This window comes from Dama dama, chromosome 27, assembly GCF_033118175.1.
Source record: "Dama dama isolate Ldn47 chromosome 27, ASM3311817v1, whole genome shotgun sequence".
NCBI lineage: Eukaryota > Metazoa > Chordata > Mammalia > Artiodactyla > Cervidae > Dama > Dama dama.
This window is the reverse complement of record NC_083707.1, coordinates 48,533,187-48,552,440: the sequence shown is the minus strand read 5'-3', so window position 1 is coordinate 48,552,440 and position 19,254 is coordinate 48,533,187. Positions and strand designations below refer to the sequence as shown.

The 19,254-nt window shown below is 49.8% G+C and overlaps 1 protein-coding gene across 5 annotated transcripts in view; it reads right to left on the bottom strand.

Annotated features, from left to right (window-relative positions):
- Window positions 1–19,254, bottom strand: part of CTIF (cap binding complex dependent translation initiation factor) — a 315,713-nt gene that overhangs the window by 219,770 nt on the left and 76,689 nt on the right. For all 5 annotated transcript variants that reach the window (XM_061131334.1, XM_061131335.1, XM_061131333.1 and 2 more), the window contains one exon: window positions 5,152–5,223. In XM_061131334.1, coding sequence (XP_060987317.1) covers window positions 5,152–5,223 — 72 coding nt within the window. The remainder of the gene's footprint in view (window positions 1–5,151; window positions 5,224–19,254) is intronic.

The window sequence follows — 19,254 nt, the reverse complement described above, 5'->3', positions numbered from 1 at the left end:
ACTCTGAGATACAGTAATTCCTGGAGGGCAGTAAGATGACTGGCAGAAAGCTCCTTCTACCCGTTTCTGTGGGCCAGACGTAAGCAGTACATTTGACATTCACCTCTGCCTACCACCTGTCACCTCCCGGGTCAGAGTCAGTGCGGACGCCTAGGATACACCTAACCTCAGGTTGGCAGGGCTATCAGGGGAGGTGCAGGAAAGAGTAGAGAAATCAGGGAAATCCAGATGCTGCTAATGTGAGCCGCTATTTGGTCCCACTTCATGGAGACAGCGGGTGTAAACAGTGAAAGAGGTTTCCAGAGAGGCTTAGAGAAAGCTGTGCAGTCCAGCATCTCACGCTGTGGAAGGGGCCCTGGAGTGTGTGCCACACCCGGGTCAACACCCGGCTCTCCTGACCCCCGGGACAGGGCTCTTTTCACTTGGATGCTCCGATCCGTGGTTGGGCACCACGCTGGAACAGCCGAGTGCCCCTCTCTCCTTGTTCTAGGGAGTGAGGGGTCACGGGCTCTCAGCCAGGACTCAGGACACATTTCTGACACACCCCCGCCTTTCCCAGGGCTTCGCACAAACCTGTCTGGTAAGACATGTGCTCATCAGGTTCCCAGCAAAGATCCCATCCCTTGCTCAACAGCCATCACTGTGGGCCAACCAGTCCTGCGGTCAGAAAGTCCTTCTCAGAGTCTAATCAGAGGCCCTGCTGCTGTTTGCACACCGATTTCCCTTCCTTGGTGCTTCTGTGCTGATGGAGAAGAGCTTTTTGTACCTGGCTCCACAACAGCCTTTCACACACCTTCAGCTTCCTTCCCCGAATGCTAAGTCTCAATCGGAGATGTCGTCTAAACGCACTGGGCTGCACCCTCTCAATCCAGGTGCTTCCCTCTAGGTCCTCTCTGGGCAATTCCCCTATTACAATAAGAAGGCGGAAGCTGTATTCCAACCTCCTGAGTAACTGACCAGGTGATGGACGAGCTCTCTGGGAAAGATGCTGCCAGGAGCCCAAACAATCCCCAGCACAGCCCATCCCCAATGGCAGGCAGCTGTCAGGCTTCTTCAGGACTACACGGAGCCCAGTTTTTGTTCTGGACACTCCGAGCCCCCTTCCTCCCATCTCATGGGGCTCTGCCTACCCTGGCTTACCTCTACTATGTGCCTCTGAAAGGGTGCAGAGAAGGCAAGGGTTTGTTTGTTTGTTTTTAATTTTTTTCATTAATTAAAACAACAAAAAATAATCCCAGTGCTAGACTAATCCCTAAATGGGGCCTGCCCCCGGCCCCTCTTTTGGCGTGTGGTCTGTGACCCACCACCACACAGCTTCCTGGGCAGAATGCAATGCTTCAGCACCCTCCTGCCAGCCCTACTGTTCTGGGCACAGGTGGGCCAAGGTGCGGCAGTCAGGGAAAGTGCCAGGGCATCCAGCCAACCCCAGCTACCTCGATCGAGCCTCAGTTTCCCCCTGAAATTCTTCCCAGGGGGATAGTAGAGTCCACCATCGTTCCACCTCCAAAAGCTCAGCACAGTTGCTGCGACCAGAGGGACAGGGCTGGCAAGGGAATGACTGCACAGACCAGCTCTGAGCCATCGCCAGAATCATTATTGAGCACCCACTGTGTGCCAGGCCCCAGGCCAGGGGTGGTCAGGGATGTAGAGGCAGCCCCAGCTCCCAGCTCCGGGCCAGCCAGCAGGCTGAGGGGCAGGGATATATTCCCATGGAACATCCCGACCACACCACGGATTAGTACGAGGCAGATGGTGTCAGCCTGGGTGAGAGGGTGCAGTGAGGAGGCCAGTGGGTGCTCACGGGGCGAGTAGGCATCCCGATGAGCTGGTCCATGACTCCTGCATCTGCTGGACCAGGCGGAAGGGGCTCTTGAGGAATGTCTGGGCAGCAACACACCATCAGAGCCACCCCCCGCAGAGGCACTCTTCAGGAGGCAGCCCCATCGGGGGGCCACCCCAGGGCAGGGCGGGCAGGGGCCCTGCCTCCGGCCAGCTGTGGGGCCTTCCTTGTGATATAGTCCTTAGAGGATGCCGACCAGCTTCGATCCGTCCACCAGAGGGCGTCAGAAGATGGCTGCTTCACGGACGTCCCCGGCAGTCCAGTGGTTAAGACTTCCCACCTTCACTGCTGGGGTGTGGGTTCTATTCCTGTTTGGGGAGCTGAGATCCCACATGCCTCATGGCCAAAAAAATTGTTTAAAAGATGGCTGCTTCACGAGGGGACACCAGAGGCTCCTGGAGACGAGGCCCAGGGTGGGTGCAGACAGGAAGACAGACGTGAGCCAGCGTGGGCCACGGGACATGGCAACACGAGAGAGAGGGCAGAACCGTGAGGAGGACGGAGGCCAACCCGACCCTGCCGAGCCGCCATGCCAGCTCTGAACACGCTCCCAGGCTGGTGGCAAGAAAGGCTTCCATCCTGCTGACACCGCTTACTGTCTGTACCCTCATTAGTGAAGTGAAAGTCACTCAGTTGTGTCCGACTCTGCGACCCCATAGACTATACAGTCCATGGAATTCTCCAGGCCAGAATACTGGAGCGGGTAGCCCTTCCCTTCTCCAGGGGATCATCCCAACCCAGGGATCGAACCCAGGTATCCTGCACTGCAGGCGGATTCTTTACCAGCTAAGCCACAAGGGTACCCTCATTAACTGAGTCACTAATGTCTACAATCAGACCTTTCATCACCAAACCAAGGTTCTTCTGACTACAGGAGACCTCATTTCAATCCAACTCCTGACTCTATAGGCACTGCGGCATAAGGGTCCAGCGCCAAGGGCCATCCAGGAGGGTCAGGCTACAAAGCCCACCTGCCTTGAGACATCGGGGAAGTAAAGCAGGTTTATATTCTGAGAGCCCGTTTCCCCCTTCCTGGCGCTCCTCCCCTGCAATGGACCTATGCTCAGTTCCACCTGACAAAAGAACCTAACATGAGCCTTTTACAATTTCTTCTTTAAATTCAGTTGCCCTTCATCTTGCATTTCATTCATCCTCTGCTTACCCCAAGCCAACTGTTCAGCTGCTTCCCAAGGTGAGACTGAGGGGCAGCTGGTCCTCACTGTGCCAGGGTACCCCCTTCCCACAAGCCCTGGCCCTGGTGAAGGAGGATGAGAAGGTTGCATGGCATCACCAACTCAATGGACAGGAGTTTGAGCAAACTCCGGGAGACAGTGAAGCACAAGGAAGCCTGGCGTGCTGCAGTCCATGGGGTTGCAAAAAGTTGGACACAGCTTAGCAAGTGAACAACATCAGGCCAAATCCCCACCCACTCTCCTTCAGGGGGGACACCAGCTGTGAAAGGACAGCTCAGCATGAAGGAGGCAAATGAGAAGCAAGTGGGAGGACAATCATTCTCATCCCCCTAGAAACACATAAGGACTGACAGGAAAATGGGGTCAGAGAGGGAGAGTAGGGACAAAAAAAGATAAGGGAGAGAGGGAAAAAAAGGAAGATTCCAGGAGAATCCAGAAACAGACACCTACTAACTAAATAAGAGAGAGCTGGTTTTTCGGTCTCTCATTTACCAGCCTCTTATGTCCCCATCCAAGACCTTCAACCCTCCCCTGAAGCCCTATCTCTGATTCTTGATTCCTCAAATCCAAGACTACCTTTGCTACTGAAGACTTAAGGGGATCTCCATGTAGGAAACCCCAGATACTAGTGATTGGTGCCCTGACATGCCAAGTCTTAGGCCAAGAACTGGAGGGGCTCAGGAATACAGGGTCCCTGACCAGGCATCAGCAGTCTAGTAAGAGGGACAGAAGACCTCCTCAGAAGGACACCTACTACAGGAAGACAGGAGAAGGGCCAGTGAGGGGACAGGGCAGGCGAGAGACCTGGGGTCAAGTCTCTGCTTGGTCAGGTCATGACATCTCCGTAGACCTAGCTTCTTTGTCTGCAGATGGTATGGAGAAGCTAGAAGGACCCTGAGAGGCCATCGAGTCTTCTGGTTTTTATACGAGGAAGCTGAGGACAAAAGACAACTGCCACCAAGTTTGTGGCAGGGCACCTCATCCAAGCTGTATCACGCTGTCCTACTTAAGAAATCAGTTGGACATGCATGTGAGAGAACTGTCCAGAACAGCTGTCCTGCCACACCACAGTACTGCAAAGCCCTACAGCCTAAGAAAGATCCCGAACTTTCTCTCGGGACAGACCACCTTCCCTCAGGAGAGAACAGAGGAGAGCTGGTTTCATCAGCACCGTGGACTGAAGTCAGACACAAGCAAGTGGGCCCGGGCAATGTGTCCCCGCAGCCGCCCTGGACCTGGGAGCAAGTTACTACTGAAGTCCGTCTGCCTCCCTTAACTCTCACAGGCACAGCAGGAGGCTGGGCTGTGGGCTGGAAATAGATGGATGGCGTTTCTGGCCTCCAACTCCACCATCTCCCACAAGTGGAATAAGGTATTAACAAGGACAGCTCGACAACCAGCGGGTGTGCGGGACCTGGAGGGTCACCAGGGACAGCTCTCAAGGAGTAGCTGCCTCCTTCCCTCCCAGTCATATACCCGCTCGGGGGTTCCCTTGGGATCTCACAGGGAAGCAGCAGGGGGCAAAGTAGGGGGCTCCAGCCTGGTCCCAGGACACTGGTTGGCTTCCCTCACCCCCCTGGTCTGCCCCTCCGGGTCCTCTACAAACCTGGAGCAGAAGTCATCTCCCAAGTGCCCCACCAGCACCAAAACCCTAGGAGATCCGTTATTCACAGGCTCTATCCCCAGTGCCGATGTGTGAGTCTCCATTTCATTCAAATGAGCCTCACTCATTTCATTGCTGTATAATACTCCACTATGAGACTGTAGCATCCATCACTCACTTCACTACTGTGTTATGTTACACTCTAAGGATTTTTCATGCATCATTTATCCATTCCCCCCTCAATGGGCCATGAGTTGTTTGCAGATGTCTGTTATTATAAATAATGCTGCTACTGAAAATAAACCTTATGAATCCATGTGTTCTGGGGAGGGAGGGCTTCACTGTGGGCTGGATATTCAGGGAGAACTTTCCAGAGGGCAGACCACACTCCCCGTGTGCCATTTCCTGCTCTCCCCACATCGCCACCTCTCAGGAGCACCAAGGTGAGCAGCCCAGGACCCCAGACAGACATGACCACGATAACCCCCTGCTGGAGCACAGAGCTGATTCCCTACCTGCTGCGGGGGCGTTCGTCCTCGGGAGAAGGAACAGCTGCTGTCCAGGTGCTCACTGCAGTCTGCTGTCCACTGCAGGGGAGAAAGGAGTGGTCAGTGATGGCAGGACACTCGGGCTCATCCTCACTCTGCCCTGGCCCCGCAGGCAGGGTCCCGCCCTGCTGAAGTACAGCCAGTATGAAATCCCGCTCGGCCATGTCCAACGACAAATCCTTCTCTACCAGCAGGTCCGAGTTGGCATCTCCAAATTCCATGGAGGTGACTCTTTGGCATATGTGTGAGGAAGCAGACTCACTTTCCTTCGCCTAAGCCCACCAATGTGATGAAGATCCAGCTACATTCCAAAGCCAACCAGACATCACACAGGGTAAACAGGAGTTTTAAGAAAACGGCACCATGTTTGACCACCTAACCCTGCTTCAGCCATACCCACTCCCTACAGCGTCAAGAAAGTGAAAGTGGCTCAGTCGTGTCTGACTCTTTGCTGAACTACACAGACCATGGAATTCTCCAGGCAAGAATGCTGGAGTGGGTGGCCTTTCCTTTCTCCAGGGGATCTTCCCAACTCAGGGATTGAACCCAGGTCTCACGCATGGTGGGCAGAGTCTTTACCAGCTGAGCCACAAAGGAAGCCCAAGAATACTAGAGTGGGTAGCCTATCCCTTCTCCAGCAGATTTTCCCGACACATGAATTGAACTGGGGTCTTCTGCATTGCCAGTGGATTCTTTAACCAACTGAGCTATCAGGGAAGCCCTTACAGTGTCAAGGTTGGAGCTAAAGGTGAGGCACGTATGTGGGGACCATCCCGTACACCCAGCCCCCAAATACAGTGGACCTGTGCACTGACAGGACGGTACATAATCGGGGAAGAGCCCCAGACTGGCCATCAGGAGCCCAGCCTGAGCCCAGTCTCACCACTGACCTCGTGAGTGCTCACGGGCCTCTCGTGCCCCAACCGAGGTCTGACCACCAGCAGTGTGACCGTCCCCAGAGCCTGCCACAAAGAGGGTGTTTGGTCCCACCCTCCACCCACTCAGTCACTCTCTGAGGGCAGGACCTGCCTTCTCCATTTGGACGAGCCCTCCAAGGGATATACTGGAAGTTTGAGAGCCACTGATATCAACGTTATCTCCCAGGCTCCACTTTGTCATCGATAATATGGGGACAGCAAGACTGGGTGACTCTGCAAAGGTGGGGATGAAGGGCCTTTGTAAGCCATAAAAAATCTGTACATAGGGCTTGCCAGGTGGTCCAGTGGGAAAGAATCCACCGGCCAGTGAAGGGGACATGGTTTCCATCCCTGGTCCGGGAAGATCCCACATGCGAAGGGACAACTAAGCCCTTGCACCTAAAGCCAATCTCCACAATAAGAGAAACCACTGCAGTCAGAAGCCTGCTCACTGCAACTAGAGAGTTGCCCCAGCTGGTCACAAGTGGAGAAGGCCTGCATGCAGCAATGGAGACCTGGAGCAGCCATAAATAAATAAATCTAAAAAAAATAACCTATGCACAGACATTGAGCAGTAGTAACAGTACAGCTCCCCCACTGTAATGTGCTATCCAGGTATATGGAGGTGCTTGTATTACTGTGTTCAATGTGAGGCAGGCTCTCCAGCTCATGTGGAACACTGACCTCAAACTACAACCTGTATGAGTCATAAAAACCAGAGGAGCCCAATCTCTGTTTGACACACTTGGGTAGAACTGTGAGTGAGTGTGGATGGCTCAAGGCCGTCACCAACCTGGATGTGTAAAACCTTGGCAAGACACACCCCCCAGACTGTGGGTTAAGGACATGACCTTTGTATAAGAAAGACATTTTATTACAACGCTGATGATACAGGCTGGTACACGTGTCCTTGATAGCAGTGTTGGCCAATAAATAGGAACCACAGACATAATCTTAAATGATTAGCCAGATTTAAAGAAGGAAAAGAAAAAGGTAAAATTAATTTAGTAATCCATTTATTTCCATAATTACTTAATATAAAAATAATCAATAAGATATTTTACATACTTCTCTCCATACTAAGATTTTGAAATCTGCTTACAGCTTGTCAATTTAATTTTTTTTTATTATTTATTTAGCTATTTATTGGCTGTGCCACGTGGCAAGGGAGATCTCAGTTCCAGACCAGGGATCAAATCTGGGCCCACTACGTTGGAAGGGCAGCGTCTTAACCACGGGACCACCAGGAAGTTCAGAGCTTGTCAATTTTCCAAGTGCTCAAGAGCCATACATGGCTAGTGGCTGTCATATTGGACAGTCCAGCTCAGCTTGAAGGAACAGGCAAAGGCCAGGCACCAGTCCCAAAAGAGGGTGCCCTCCAAGCCACTTCCTGCTCATCCCTGCTCTGTACTACAGAGGGGCTGAACCCTGCAGACTCAGGGGGCTTCCAGCTGGGTTGGCCCAGTGGCAGACAGGAAGAAGAGAGGGAAGCCCTGGAGTTTCTCCCCTTCTCTCTGTGCCCCAGGCAGCGTCACCAGCAGTGACTGGGTCTCCTGCAAGGCTCCAGCCTCACCAGACAGGCTTTCTGTGCAAGACCCCTAACCCTGGGTTCTGACAATACCATCTCCACCCTTTGTGCCTCAGGCCTAGAGGAGGCAATGGCTTCCTGTGGTTGTTTAGTTTCTCAGCTCTTTTATCATCTGGATAATCAACTCCCTGGGTTAGACTCCCTCTGTCTGGATACTTGTAGTATCAAAGCATCTCTGCAAAGGTATTTATTAAATTATAGGAAAAAAAGAAGAAGAAAAAAAAATGAGAAGTCCATCAGATACCACCTTAAAGCAAGTGATCAAGGATAACATCATCTGTAATAAAACATATAAACACCATGGATTTCCTTGCATAATGCCCTGAGAAGGGCCATGTCACTCTTGAGGGGTTCTTGCCAAAAATGCACATTGTCAATCAGGCAACCCAAACTGATGAAATTTCCAAAAAATAAATGACCTTCAAAAGTGTCAGGGTTGTAGGGATAAGAAAAGACCACAGGAGTGCCACAGGTTGGAGGAGAATAAGAAAGCAAGACAATTAGATGCAAATTTGGATCTTGGAACAGAAAAAGGACATTAGTAGATACACTGGTGATTTTCCAGTAAAATCTCATTGCACCAATGCTAATTTCTCAGTTTTAATCATTGCACTATGGTTACATAAGGTGTTCATATTAGGGAACAGGTGGATTGGAACACCTGTACTATTTTTGTGCATCTGCTATAAGCCAAAAGCAACTTCAAAATAAAAAGAAATCGAGGGCAGTCCAGGGCTTAAGATTAAGATTCCATGCTTCCACTGCAGGGGACATGGGTTCAATCCCTTAGTTGGGGAACTAAGATCCTGCATGCCGCATGGCATGGCAAAAAAAAAAAGTAATCCACATATGTATATATGTGTTTAGATATATACATTGGTAAAATATTTGGACTACTATAAAAACAATCCCTCTGCTTTACTGCTTCCCATACTTGAGGGGTGTCTCCTTTCCTGGCTGGAGCCTGGCTGAGAGTAGGGAGGATGCTCAAGATGCAGAGTGACTAACAGCCAGGGGAGAACTAGATGCCACATGCCTCGTCCCATCCCAGGACAGCCTTGCAGAGACAGGCCTCCTCCCCTGGGGCATCCCAAACACTTCAACCCCAGCTGCACACCTGCCAGTGTGACACCCCGCAGAACGGTGACCAGAGGGTGGGCACACCTCCTCCTGGGGTCAGCGTGACCTCCAGCAGGGCAGAGGCAGGCAGCGACGCTGGCTGTCCAGAGCGGCAGGCACAGAGGGGAGGCCGAGGCTTCTGCACAGCCACGTGCTGCCTCAGCCCCCTGGATGAGACTTCTTTGCTTCGTCAGAGGTCACCCTCAACTTTACAGTGGCCAACCCTTCTGAGCGCCTCTGCTATGGGACCAGGACCCAGCGGTCCCTTCTCAGGAGAGGTGAGAGGCCCAGAACAGTAAGACAGGGAGGGGGAATGCAAGGCTGAGAAGAGGGACAGTGTTGTCTCGAAGGGTTCGCTGGGGAAGGAAAGTGGTCAAGCCTGGATCCCTGGAGGAGAGTGAGCCCGAGTGTGGACCCGGCAGGGGAATACTAGCCAGCTCAGGGGCAGAGAGTAGCAAGCAGGACCCTCCCGCTAGGCAGTCAGAGCCTCCTCCTGGGTGCACAGAGGGTGGAAGGCTTGTGACGGGGTTGGGGGGGAGGGCGCCGGGCAGGGGGGAGCATCATCAGTACTGTGTCAGAAGGCTGAACTGGCCGGGAGTATGGGTGTGGGTAGTCCACTGGTCAGGAGGCTAGCGTCTTGAGTCAGGTCTCCACTGGGAGAGCAGGCAGTGATGGAAATGGCATGGCTCTGAGAGCATCGTATGGACAAGCAGTGAGCAGAGGGCTGATGTATGTAGGAAAGCTAGTAACTTTCCTACAAGATAAGAAAGTCCACAGAAGCCCACCCCAGAGACCCAGCTGTGGCCCCCGGGGAAAGCTGTTGGAGGAAGGAGGGAGGTCCAGCTGGGTACAACTTTCCTGACCACTCCCCCCGCAAGTTAAAGAGTTAGTCGCTCAGTTGTGTCCGACTCTTTGCGACTCTATGGACTGTAGGCTCCTCTGTCCATGGGATTCTCCAGGCAAGAATACTGGAGTGGGTTGCGGTTTCCTCCTCCAGGGGATCCTCCGGACTCAGGGGTTGAACCTGGGTCTCCTGCATGGCCTGTGTGGCATCCCACCTCCAACCCCCCGCCACGTCCGCGCTCTGCTGCTGCCTGAAGCCCCTGGAAGCTCTCCCTTCCCTGCTCAGGGCTCCCTACCCTCTGCTGGGATCCTGCTGCCCAGCTGTCTTCTTCCTGCTTAGGCTCAAGCCACCACCCCCTCCATCCCCTCTGCCTTCAATGAGCCACTGCCTAGAGGAAACACAGGCCTTCGAGGAACCGTCCTCATCTGCATGAGATGATTCCAGAACAGGAGAAGGGCCCTCAGGGGGAACACTCTCCTTAGCCCCGCCCCCATGCCTGGGTCAGCCCAGCCCATTTCTCCGTTGGGGTGAAGGGTTTAGAGCTGGGAGCAAGTTCCCTGGGTTGGGCGGGGGAGGGGCGGGTAAGGCGGCCCCTCCTGAAAAGGTCGTGGAACACGAAGAAGCAGGAAAGGTGGGAAATCTGTGTACAGGGGAACAACAAGAGTGATTCTGGGCCTTTGCCATACCTGCTACCACCTATTTTTTAATTTAAAAAGATGAAACAAAAGATGGCCCAGGGTTAAGGTTTAACAAACAAAGGAGCACAGATGGTTTATTCTGTACTCAAAGCAGATGCTTCTTTTATCTGCTTTTATCAGTACATTCTAAATACTTCATGCTAAAAGAATTAAAATCTATTATCAGTCATTTGCTCCCCAGGATGGACAATATTTGGGGAGCAGACTTGATGGAGGACAGAGGACGCCACTGAAGGTTGAGGGAGGAATAAAAAGAGAAAAGCCCAAGGCAGGGGAGGCTGTAGGAGCCCCCTTTTCAGTGGTGTTTGAAATCCTTGGACTTGCCCTTCCAGACTTGGACGTCTATCAAGTGAAAGTCGCTCAGTTGTATCTGACTCTTTGAGACCCCCATGGACTATATAGGAATTTTCCATGGACTTCTCCAGGCCAGAATACTGGAGTGCGTAGCCTTTCCCTTCTCCAGGGGATCTTCCCAACCCAGGGATTGAATCCAGGTCTCCCAAATTGCAGGCAGATTCTTTACCAGCTGAGCCACCAGGGAAGCCTGGACGTGTATCAAGGGCAGAGTCAAACCAGCAGGCTGAATCAGTAGGAGGAGATGAAAAGATCAGCTGATAAAACTGCATCCATGTACAAACAGATGTGTACATGGGAACTTGGTATATGATAAGGACAGTGTCTCACGTGAAGGGAGGGAGAGCCCATCAATAATCAATAAACACAGGGACTGAGACCACCAGAGAACTAGTGAGGGGAAAATGACCCTAGCGTCTGCCTCCTACCACACATGCACAACACATTCCAAGTCGGCTAAAATCCAAGACGCAAGGTTTAAATTTCATCAAAGTCTAAAATTTTGTGTTAAAAAAAATTTACAAACACAAAGACAAGTGAGAGACCCCTTGCAACATGTATAGCAAAGGGTTCACCACCAGGACACATAAAGATTTCATTTAAACCCAGGCACAAAGACTGCTGCATACATTAACATTTACTCCACACAGATCCCTAGGCCTGTTTATTACCTCCAACTTTGCAGAGGTTAAAGCGTCTGCCTGTAATGTGGGAGACCCGATTTCGATCCCTAGGTAGGGAAGATCCCCTGGAGAAGGAAGTGGCAACCCACTCCAGTATTCTTGCCTGGAGAATCCCATGGATGGAGGAGCCTGGCAGGCTACAGTCCACGGGGTTGCAAAGAGTCAGACAGGACCGAGCGACTTCACTCCACTTTCACTTTGCAAACATGGAACTTGAGACAAAGCATAGCTAAGTAACTGACCCTGGGTGACACAGCCAAAACAGTGCAGAATGAGTAAAAGGGATAAATAGGTATTAGTTCAAAGAGCCAGTGAAAATGTTGGAAACTAAATGTATGTATGATCATGGATTTGATGCTGAACCAGAATTTTTTTTACTGTAGTAAAATATACATAACTTACCATTTTAACTGCTTTTAAGCGTACAGTTCAGTGGCATTAAGTACATTCACACTGTTATACAATTATCACCAACATCCAGCTCCAGCACTTTTTCATCCCAAACTGAAACTGCCCCCATCAAACACTAACTCCCCAACCTCCTCCTCCAAGCCCCTGGTAACAATCATTCTACTTTCATTCTTTATGTACCTGACAAATATTCTACATGCCCCATAGAAGAGGGATCATAAGAGTTTTTGTCCTTTGTCTGAATTACTTCTCTTGGCACAAAGTCTTCAAGGTTCATCCAGGTGAGGGGCTTCCTCACAGAATTTTCTTTTTTTTTTAAAGCCTCAACAATATTCCTGTATGTATGGACCATATTCTGCTCATCCAGTCATTCAATGATGAACAAAAGTGGTGCCACCTTTTGGCTATGGTGAATAATGCTGCTGTGAACATTCTGTACAAGCATCTGGTCAAATCCTTGCTTTCAATCATTTTGGGTATATACCCAGAAGTAGAACTGCTGGATTATATAGTAACTCTATGTTTAATTCACTGAGGAACCTAGAATTTTTTGTTGTTGTTGTTATAAAGGACAGTATTGGGGAAACAGGGCAATATAAGGTCTATAGATTAAATAATAGTATTGTATCTGCTTCATGACTATGTAAGAGACATATCCTTGTTTCTTGGAAATACACATTGAAGTGTTTAGGGATAGAGGGGAAATCTCTCCATATACAGAACCTATTGATTGATTGCTTTATCAAGAGGAGAGAGAATGCAAATGTGATAAAACATTAACAAGTGGAAACTCTGGGTGAAGGATGTGCAGGAATTCTTTGTCTTATTAGTATAATTTTTATGTACATCTGAAATTATTTCAAAGTGAAAAATTATTTAAAAAGCCACCTTATCCAGGGCTTGTTAATCAAGGGGGTGCCAGGACCACTCAGGGTGGGGAGGGGGAGCAATTTGAAGGTCTAGTGGGAACCACTGCTGTTACGCAACACCCTTTTCCTGGTGAGGGGCTGGAGAGGGGAAGGGGCTTCCTCACGGAGCCCAGGCATGGGACAGCCTAAAGGTGGGCGCCTCTAGAAGTCAGGAGCATAGAGGACCGCTTCCTCTGTCTTCATCCATGGTCTTACTGACCAGGAGAGGGGGGCCAGGGGAGGTGGGAGCAGAGACTGCCTGGCAGCTCACTCTCTCACCCACAGTGACACTCCAGAAAAATCTTGGGATGGCGCGGGGAGGATGCAGCCCAAGGGCTGAGATTTCAGAGAGGGAGAAAACCTTTTTCCTCCAATCTGAAGACAAACTTAACAAAAAACTCAAACAACTTTCCTATTGTGAAGGCAGCTTAAGGCAGCAATTAGGATTCTGAGTTCTTTTTCATCTCTCTGCTGTTTTTTTGGTTTTGGCTGTACAACCAGGCTTGCGGGATCTTAGATCCTTGACCAGGGATTGAACCCAGGTCCAGCAGTGAAAGCGCTGAGTCCTAAACTGGACTGCCAGGGAATTCCCAAGAGCCTGAGTTCTTGAAGCAGCAAATCTGAGTTCATATTCCTGCTCTGTCTCTTAATCTGTCACCTTGGGCAAGTCCCTTCCTTCTTCAGACTGTTTCCCTTGCTTGTAACAAAAGAAGAGAAACTGCCACAGCACAGGTTAAGGGTATGGTACCTGGAGCAAGGCCACCTGTTCGAACCTCAGACTGACCACATACTCACTAAGTGACTTAAGCAGTGTATTCAACCTCTCTGTGCCTCTGTTTCCTCCCCTGTAAGCAGGCAACAATAACAGCATCTTCTTCACAGTATCTCTTCACTTCACTTCATGGCAAATAGATGGGGAAACAATGGAAACAGTGACAGACTTTATTTTTTTAGGCTCCAAAATCACTGCAGATGGTGACTGCAGCCATGAAATTAAAACACGTTTGCTCCTTGGAAGAAAAGCTATGACCAACCTAAACAGCATATTAAAAAGCAAAGACATTACTTTGCCAACAAAGGTACATCTAGTCAAAGCTATGGCTTTTCCAGTAGTCACATACGGATGTGAGCGCTGGACTATAAAGAAAGCTGAGCGCTAAAGAATTGATGCTTTTGAATTGTGGTGCTGGATAAGACTCTTGAGAGTCCCTTGGACAGCAAGGAGATCCAACCAGTCCATCCTAAAAGAAATCAGTCCTGAATATTCATTGGAAGGACTGATGTTGAAGCTGAAGCTCCAATACTTTGGCCATGTGCTGTGAAGAACTGACTCATTTGAAAAGACCCTCATGCTGGGAAAGACTGAAGGAGGGAGAAGAAGAGGGTGACAGAGGATGAGATGGTTGGATGGCATCACCAACTCAATGGACATGAGTCTGAATAAACTGGGAGTTGGTGATGGACAGGGAACCCTGGCGTGCTGCAGTCCTTGGGGTCGCAAAGAGTCAGACATGACTGAGCGACTGAACTGAACTTCACAGCATTGTTATGTAAAGTAAATGAGCTGACTTGGACACCCCTCCCTGTGTTGGTAGTTCCTCCTCAGGGTCCCAACTTCTTGGAGCTCAGTCTTTGACCCTTTTGTCTAAGCTCCCTCACTCCTTGGGCTTAAAATGCCACCCATGTGTCACCATTTACAAATGTCAATCTCCAGGTCATTCTCTTTCTCAGAACACCACTCTGTGTATCCAACTGCTTAATCAACATCTCTCCCAAAACATCCAGTGCTATCTTTCTCTCTTATTTATTTATTTTTTTAATTGGAGGAAAATTGTTTTACGATGCTGTGTTGGTTTCTGCCATTGTTGTAAAACAGAATCCAGTATTGGATTTAAACCGCTCACGTCTGAAAACTGAACTCTTGACGTTCCCAACACTGATCTTCCTGGGTCTTTCATCTCATTTCTGGAAAGTCTGTCCTTCCACAGGCTCAGGCTTTTGTCAAGGCCATTCATTAGAAAGTCATGTTGTCTGTGCCTTAAAGTATGAGAAATTGACCACTTCTCACCACCTCCACGGTCCCACACGGCTCCCAGTCGCCATCACCTCTGACCTTGGCCAACCAAGGACTTCCTGGTCCCCCTGGCTTCCTTTCCACCCTGCCCCTCAACGTTGCTGATTGTTCACAAAGCACCCAGAGTGGTTTGATCCAACTAATACCACCTCTCTCCTCTGCTCAAAACCCTCCAGCATCTCACTGACCAGGCCGCACAGATGTGGCTCTTTGCCCCCACCAGACTGGGCTCAAAGCTACTCCTCAAAGTGGGGTACACTTCCACACCAGAGCTATGTTCCTGACATCCCCTCTTCCTGGAAGGCTGGTTCCTTAGTGGCCTCACTCTCACCCTCTTCAAATCTTTGCTCAAAGGTCTAAGTAAGTCTTCCAGGCAGCCCAGCAGCCCGGGCCCTTCTTGCCTCCTTCATGTGTACATCACCTTCTAACATCCTGCTTTCTTGTCTATCACCTGTCTTTCTGCCTCTGAAGGTAAGGGCCAGGGAGGACAGGGATTATGGCCCATTCTGTTCATGACTTTATCCCCAGAGCCTAGAACAGGGCCTGAATTAATCATTCTTAGCTCTAATTATATCTCCTTATTTAGCCAACGGTAACTAGCCAGTTTCAGCAACTGTACTTTATGCCCAAACCACCAACAATGTGTAGGAGACCACGCTAACTAAGTAAACAAGCTAAAAGCTACATGTATGCTAGAAGCTCAACTCTTGAGAGGTATATTAAGAAAAAAATAATACACAAAAACTATACTAGTTTTTATCATAAAATTATGGTGGGCTTCTTTCTGTTTTCTGACTGTCTCTGTTTTTCTACTGTTGCTTTAAAAGTAAAATAAAAATTTAACCTGTTTTTAAAAACAATTGGTAATCAGATTTAAAAGGGCTCAGCCTCACTAAAAATCAAGGAAATGCAAATTAAAGTGACAAGAGACCATTTGTCCCAATCCACTGGTGGTCCTGCGAATAATACAACAGGCATTCTGGAGAGCAATTTGGCAACAGCTATTAAATTTGATTCTATTTCTCAGCATCCACCTAAAGAAGCACTTTTACACGTGCAGGAGGAGACATGTTCAGAAATATTTGCTGATGTATCCTGTATTTCCAGGGGAAATTCTGAAAGTAATCTGCATGTCCAGCAATAGGTGAATGGTTAAACTATGGGACATCCATACTATGGGTTCCTCTGCAGCCATTAAACAGAACATAGCAGATGTACAAGCCTGGAGGAATCACTAGGGCAAACAGCTAGGTGAAAAAGGTGAGCTCTAAAACAACATGTCCCCCAGTTATGAGGTAAGATCTGGAGATAATATATTTCTGTAAGTCATTAAAAAGGTGAGGAAGTTAACTCATCATTCCGATGGGAGGTAGAGGTAAGACAGTGGAATAAGGCAGTAGCTAATTAGCCTTTGAATTTTTAAGTACCATGAGAATATATGCATACAGTAATTGTGTAATTAAAAATAAATTATCTTTTTAAATAAGGAGAAAGATAAAATGACTCCCCATATTCAACCACCCCACAGTTCCCCTTAAACTCACTTCTTCTGTTAAGCCTTTTGTGGATGGTCCACCACTGAGCGTTTCCTCCTTTGAGCGAACATGGCAGGGAAGAAGGATTCAAAGGGCAGGAGGAAATGAGGGAATGGGAAAGAAGAGGGATGAGGAACAGCACAGGAAAAGCAGAATGCAAGGAAAAATGCGAAGAGAAAGAAGGAAAATACTGTGAGAAAGCAACTTCACCCCAATCTGAATACTCTTCTCCATCTCTCTGTAAGGTCTCTTCCAAGGGCCTGACAGCATCAAAAAGAATGACAGGAAGTTATCTTCACCCTCACTGACTCTTCATTTGACTTGTTAACAAGAATTTTTTGGGAAAACTGCTTTCTCATCAGACGTATCCATTCTTTACAATGTCCCTACATTCTATCCTTCAGAAAGAGTAGAGCTCCAGGCCGTTCACCATGGAGGGGCGGGGAAGGGAGCCAGACAAGTCCACCTGTGGCTGTGGTCATCAACCTGAAAAGGATGTCAGAGTCCCATGGGAGCTGATGAGAATATAAGTGCCCGAACCCATCCCCATTCCACTCAACTCTGGGGTGGGACCTGCCCAAGCTCCGAGCAATTCCAATGAACAGTCAGAGTTGTGAACACTGCTTTAAAGCTTGCTGATGGTCGATAAAACCATTGAGTGACATCAGAGGTGCCAAACTTCCCTAATTACAACATCCCAGTCTCTTCCACAAAAGGTTACTGGTCAATGAGACTTGGAGTCCCAATTCTCATTCCACAGGAAAAAAAAGTATACTAACCTCCTGGCAGCCTGCTAGTCACAGCCTGTACCCAGCAGGGAACCAAAAGTAGGTGCGGAAGGGGTGGATCCTGGGGCCCAGCTCAGCCACCACCTAGCAGTGGGGTATGGCTATGTCCCATCTCTGCATCTCAGTTTTTATCTTCTACAGAATAGAGCCATCACCTCCCTCCCTCCCAAGGACAGAGTGAGGACAACTTTCAGGATGTGCCTTTGTGGCCTTGGAATCCACTGGAAGGGAGGCACTCTTAAAATGTGTGGGGTAACATACATTCTCTGGGTTACTCATCTAGGATAAAAAGGAACCTCTCTCTCTTCTTCTCTCCCTCCCATTCATCCATCCATTCATTCATTTTCCTTTCTAGCTGTGGGTGGGGGAGGGGCAGGGAGAACACACTATACAAGCATCCAGAGGTATTTTCTTCCTGAGAGTCAGCTGTCATCTCTCAGGTCCTAAAAAATGGCCTCAACCACTGAAAAGCAACATTCTCCTCCACTCCCTCAAGTCTTCTCAAGGTTTCCAAGATTCTTAACAATTTTCTCTCCCAGAAACATCAAAACACCACTGCAGACAGGCAGCCTGGGACATTCTCTGAGGTTTTTTGTTTTTGTCTTTGGCTTCTCTTCAAAACAGTCATCAGGTTAAATAAAAACAAGCAAAAGTGCTTTAGCAGAAAGATTTCCCATTAAGTGGTGTCAATAAAGAGACTATTTTTTTCAAAGAGTGGTCATACAGACACTTCTAACCCTGGTCTTGCTTGGAGTTGCCACAGCTGCCCCCTCTCCTGGAGTCTGGACTCCAGCTGTTTGGGGTTGGGGGGGAGTAGTTGGTGGGAGCAGGATTGGAATGCACTGCCCCCCCCCCCCCCCCCCCCACCGCCCCGCCTTGGCCAGCAGCACACAGGCAGGTCCCAGGATCCTGCCAGGTGTTTGCACTCTTCCAGGAAACCTCAGGGAATGCAGGCGGTTTAAGGAATGCATCTAGATGGTGCAAGTGTTTTCCACACTCTGCCTCACATCTAACATCTGTTTAACAGCTGCTCCAGATGTGGATATCCGGGCATGGCTAGGCCCAACCTATCCCAGGAGTAGGAGCTGGGAATGCAGGGCCCAGATTGAGGCTCTGTGTCCTGAGAGCTCAGCTGGTCCCACAGAGAGGGCAGAGGCACTGGAAGGCCCCTCCTTTCAAATTCTCCCCGATGGGAACGGAGATTCTACCACTCGCAAAGCGCTGCCCTAGGGTGAAGCTTCACAGCTTCCTGAGACCCCTCTCTTGGAAGAGCCCATTTCACCTGGAGAAAACTTTGGGGGATGCTCTGCTGGAGGCCACCAGAGTCCCCCTGCACCTGCCAGACCAGCCCCATGCCTCTCCGGGGGGCTGGAGCCAAGGCGAGGCCCTCTCATCTACTCAAGACCTTGATCCAGCAACCAGCCCCTCTGCCCTGGACCACTCCCATCAACACACAGCATGTCGGGAATGCTCCGGTTTTGCTCTCACGTCCCCCAGAACCACACACCTTCCCGCTTTACAGCAAAACTCCTGGGACACAGGACCTGCACCTCTCATGTTCAATTCATCTCCTTGACCTTTGCCCCCACCAGTGGACATTCATCCCTCCAACTGGGGTCACCAGCTACCCTGGTGGCTCCATAGGGTTATTCTCAGTCTTCCTCCCGCATGGCCTGCAGCAGCGGTCAGCCCGCCCCACACACCCTTGAAACCCATCCTCCCGGAGGCTTCCAGCACCCAATTCTCACCTAGATTCCCTCCTGTCTCATTGCCAAGCCCTCCTGGTTTCTTTTGCTGGGTTCCCCTGACATCTCTGCTTTATAAATGCAGCATACCTCAAGGCTCAGCCCTGCACATCTACCCTACCCCTCTTTCTCACTCAAGCATCTCTTCTGCACTCCCTCTCTCTCTGCTCCAGCCACACCCGATTCTCTGCTGAACAACTCTGCCAGCTCAAGCCGTTGCACATGGCATCCTTTGTGTCTGGACAGCCTCTCCACCAGACATCTGCATGCTTATGCCTCCACCTCCTTTGATGACATCTTGCTGACATCCCATTTACAACTGCAAACACCTCCTGACCCTCATCACTCCTCACACTCCATTTTCTTGATTTATTTTTCCCTACAGCAGTTGCCATCCACCACTGGA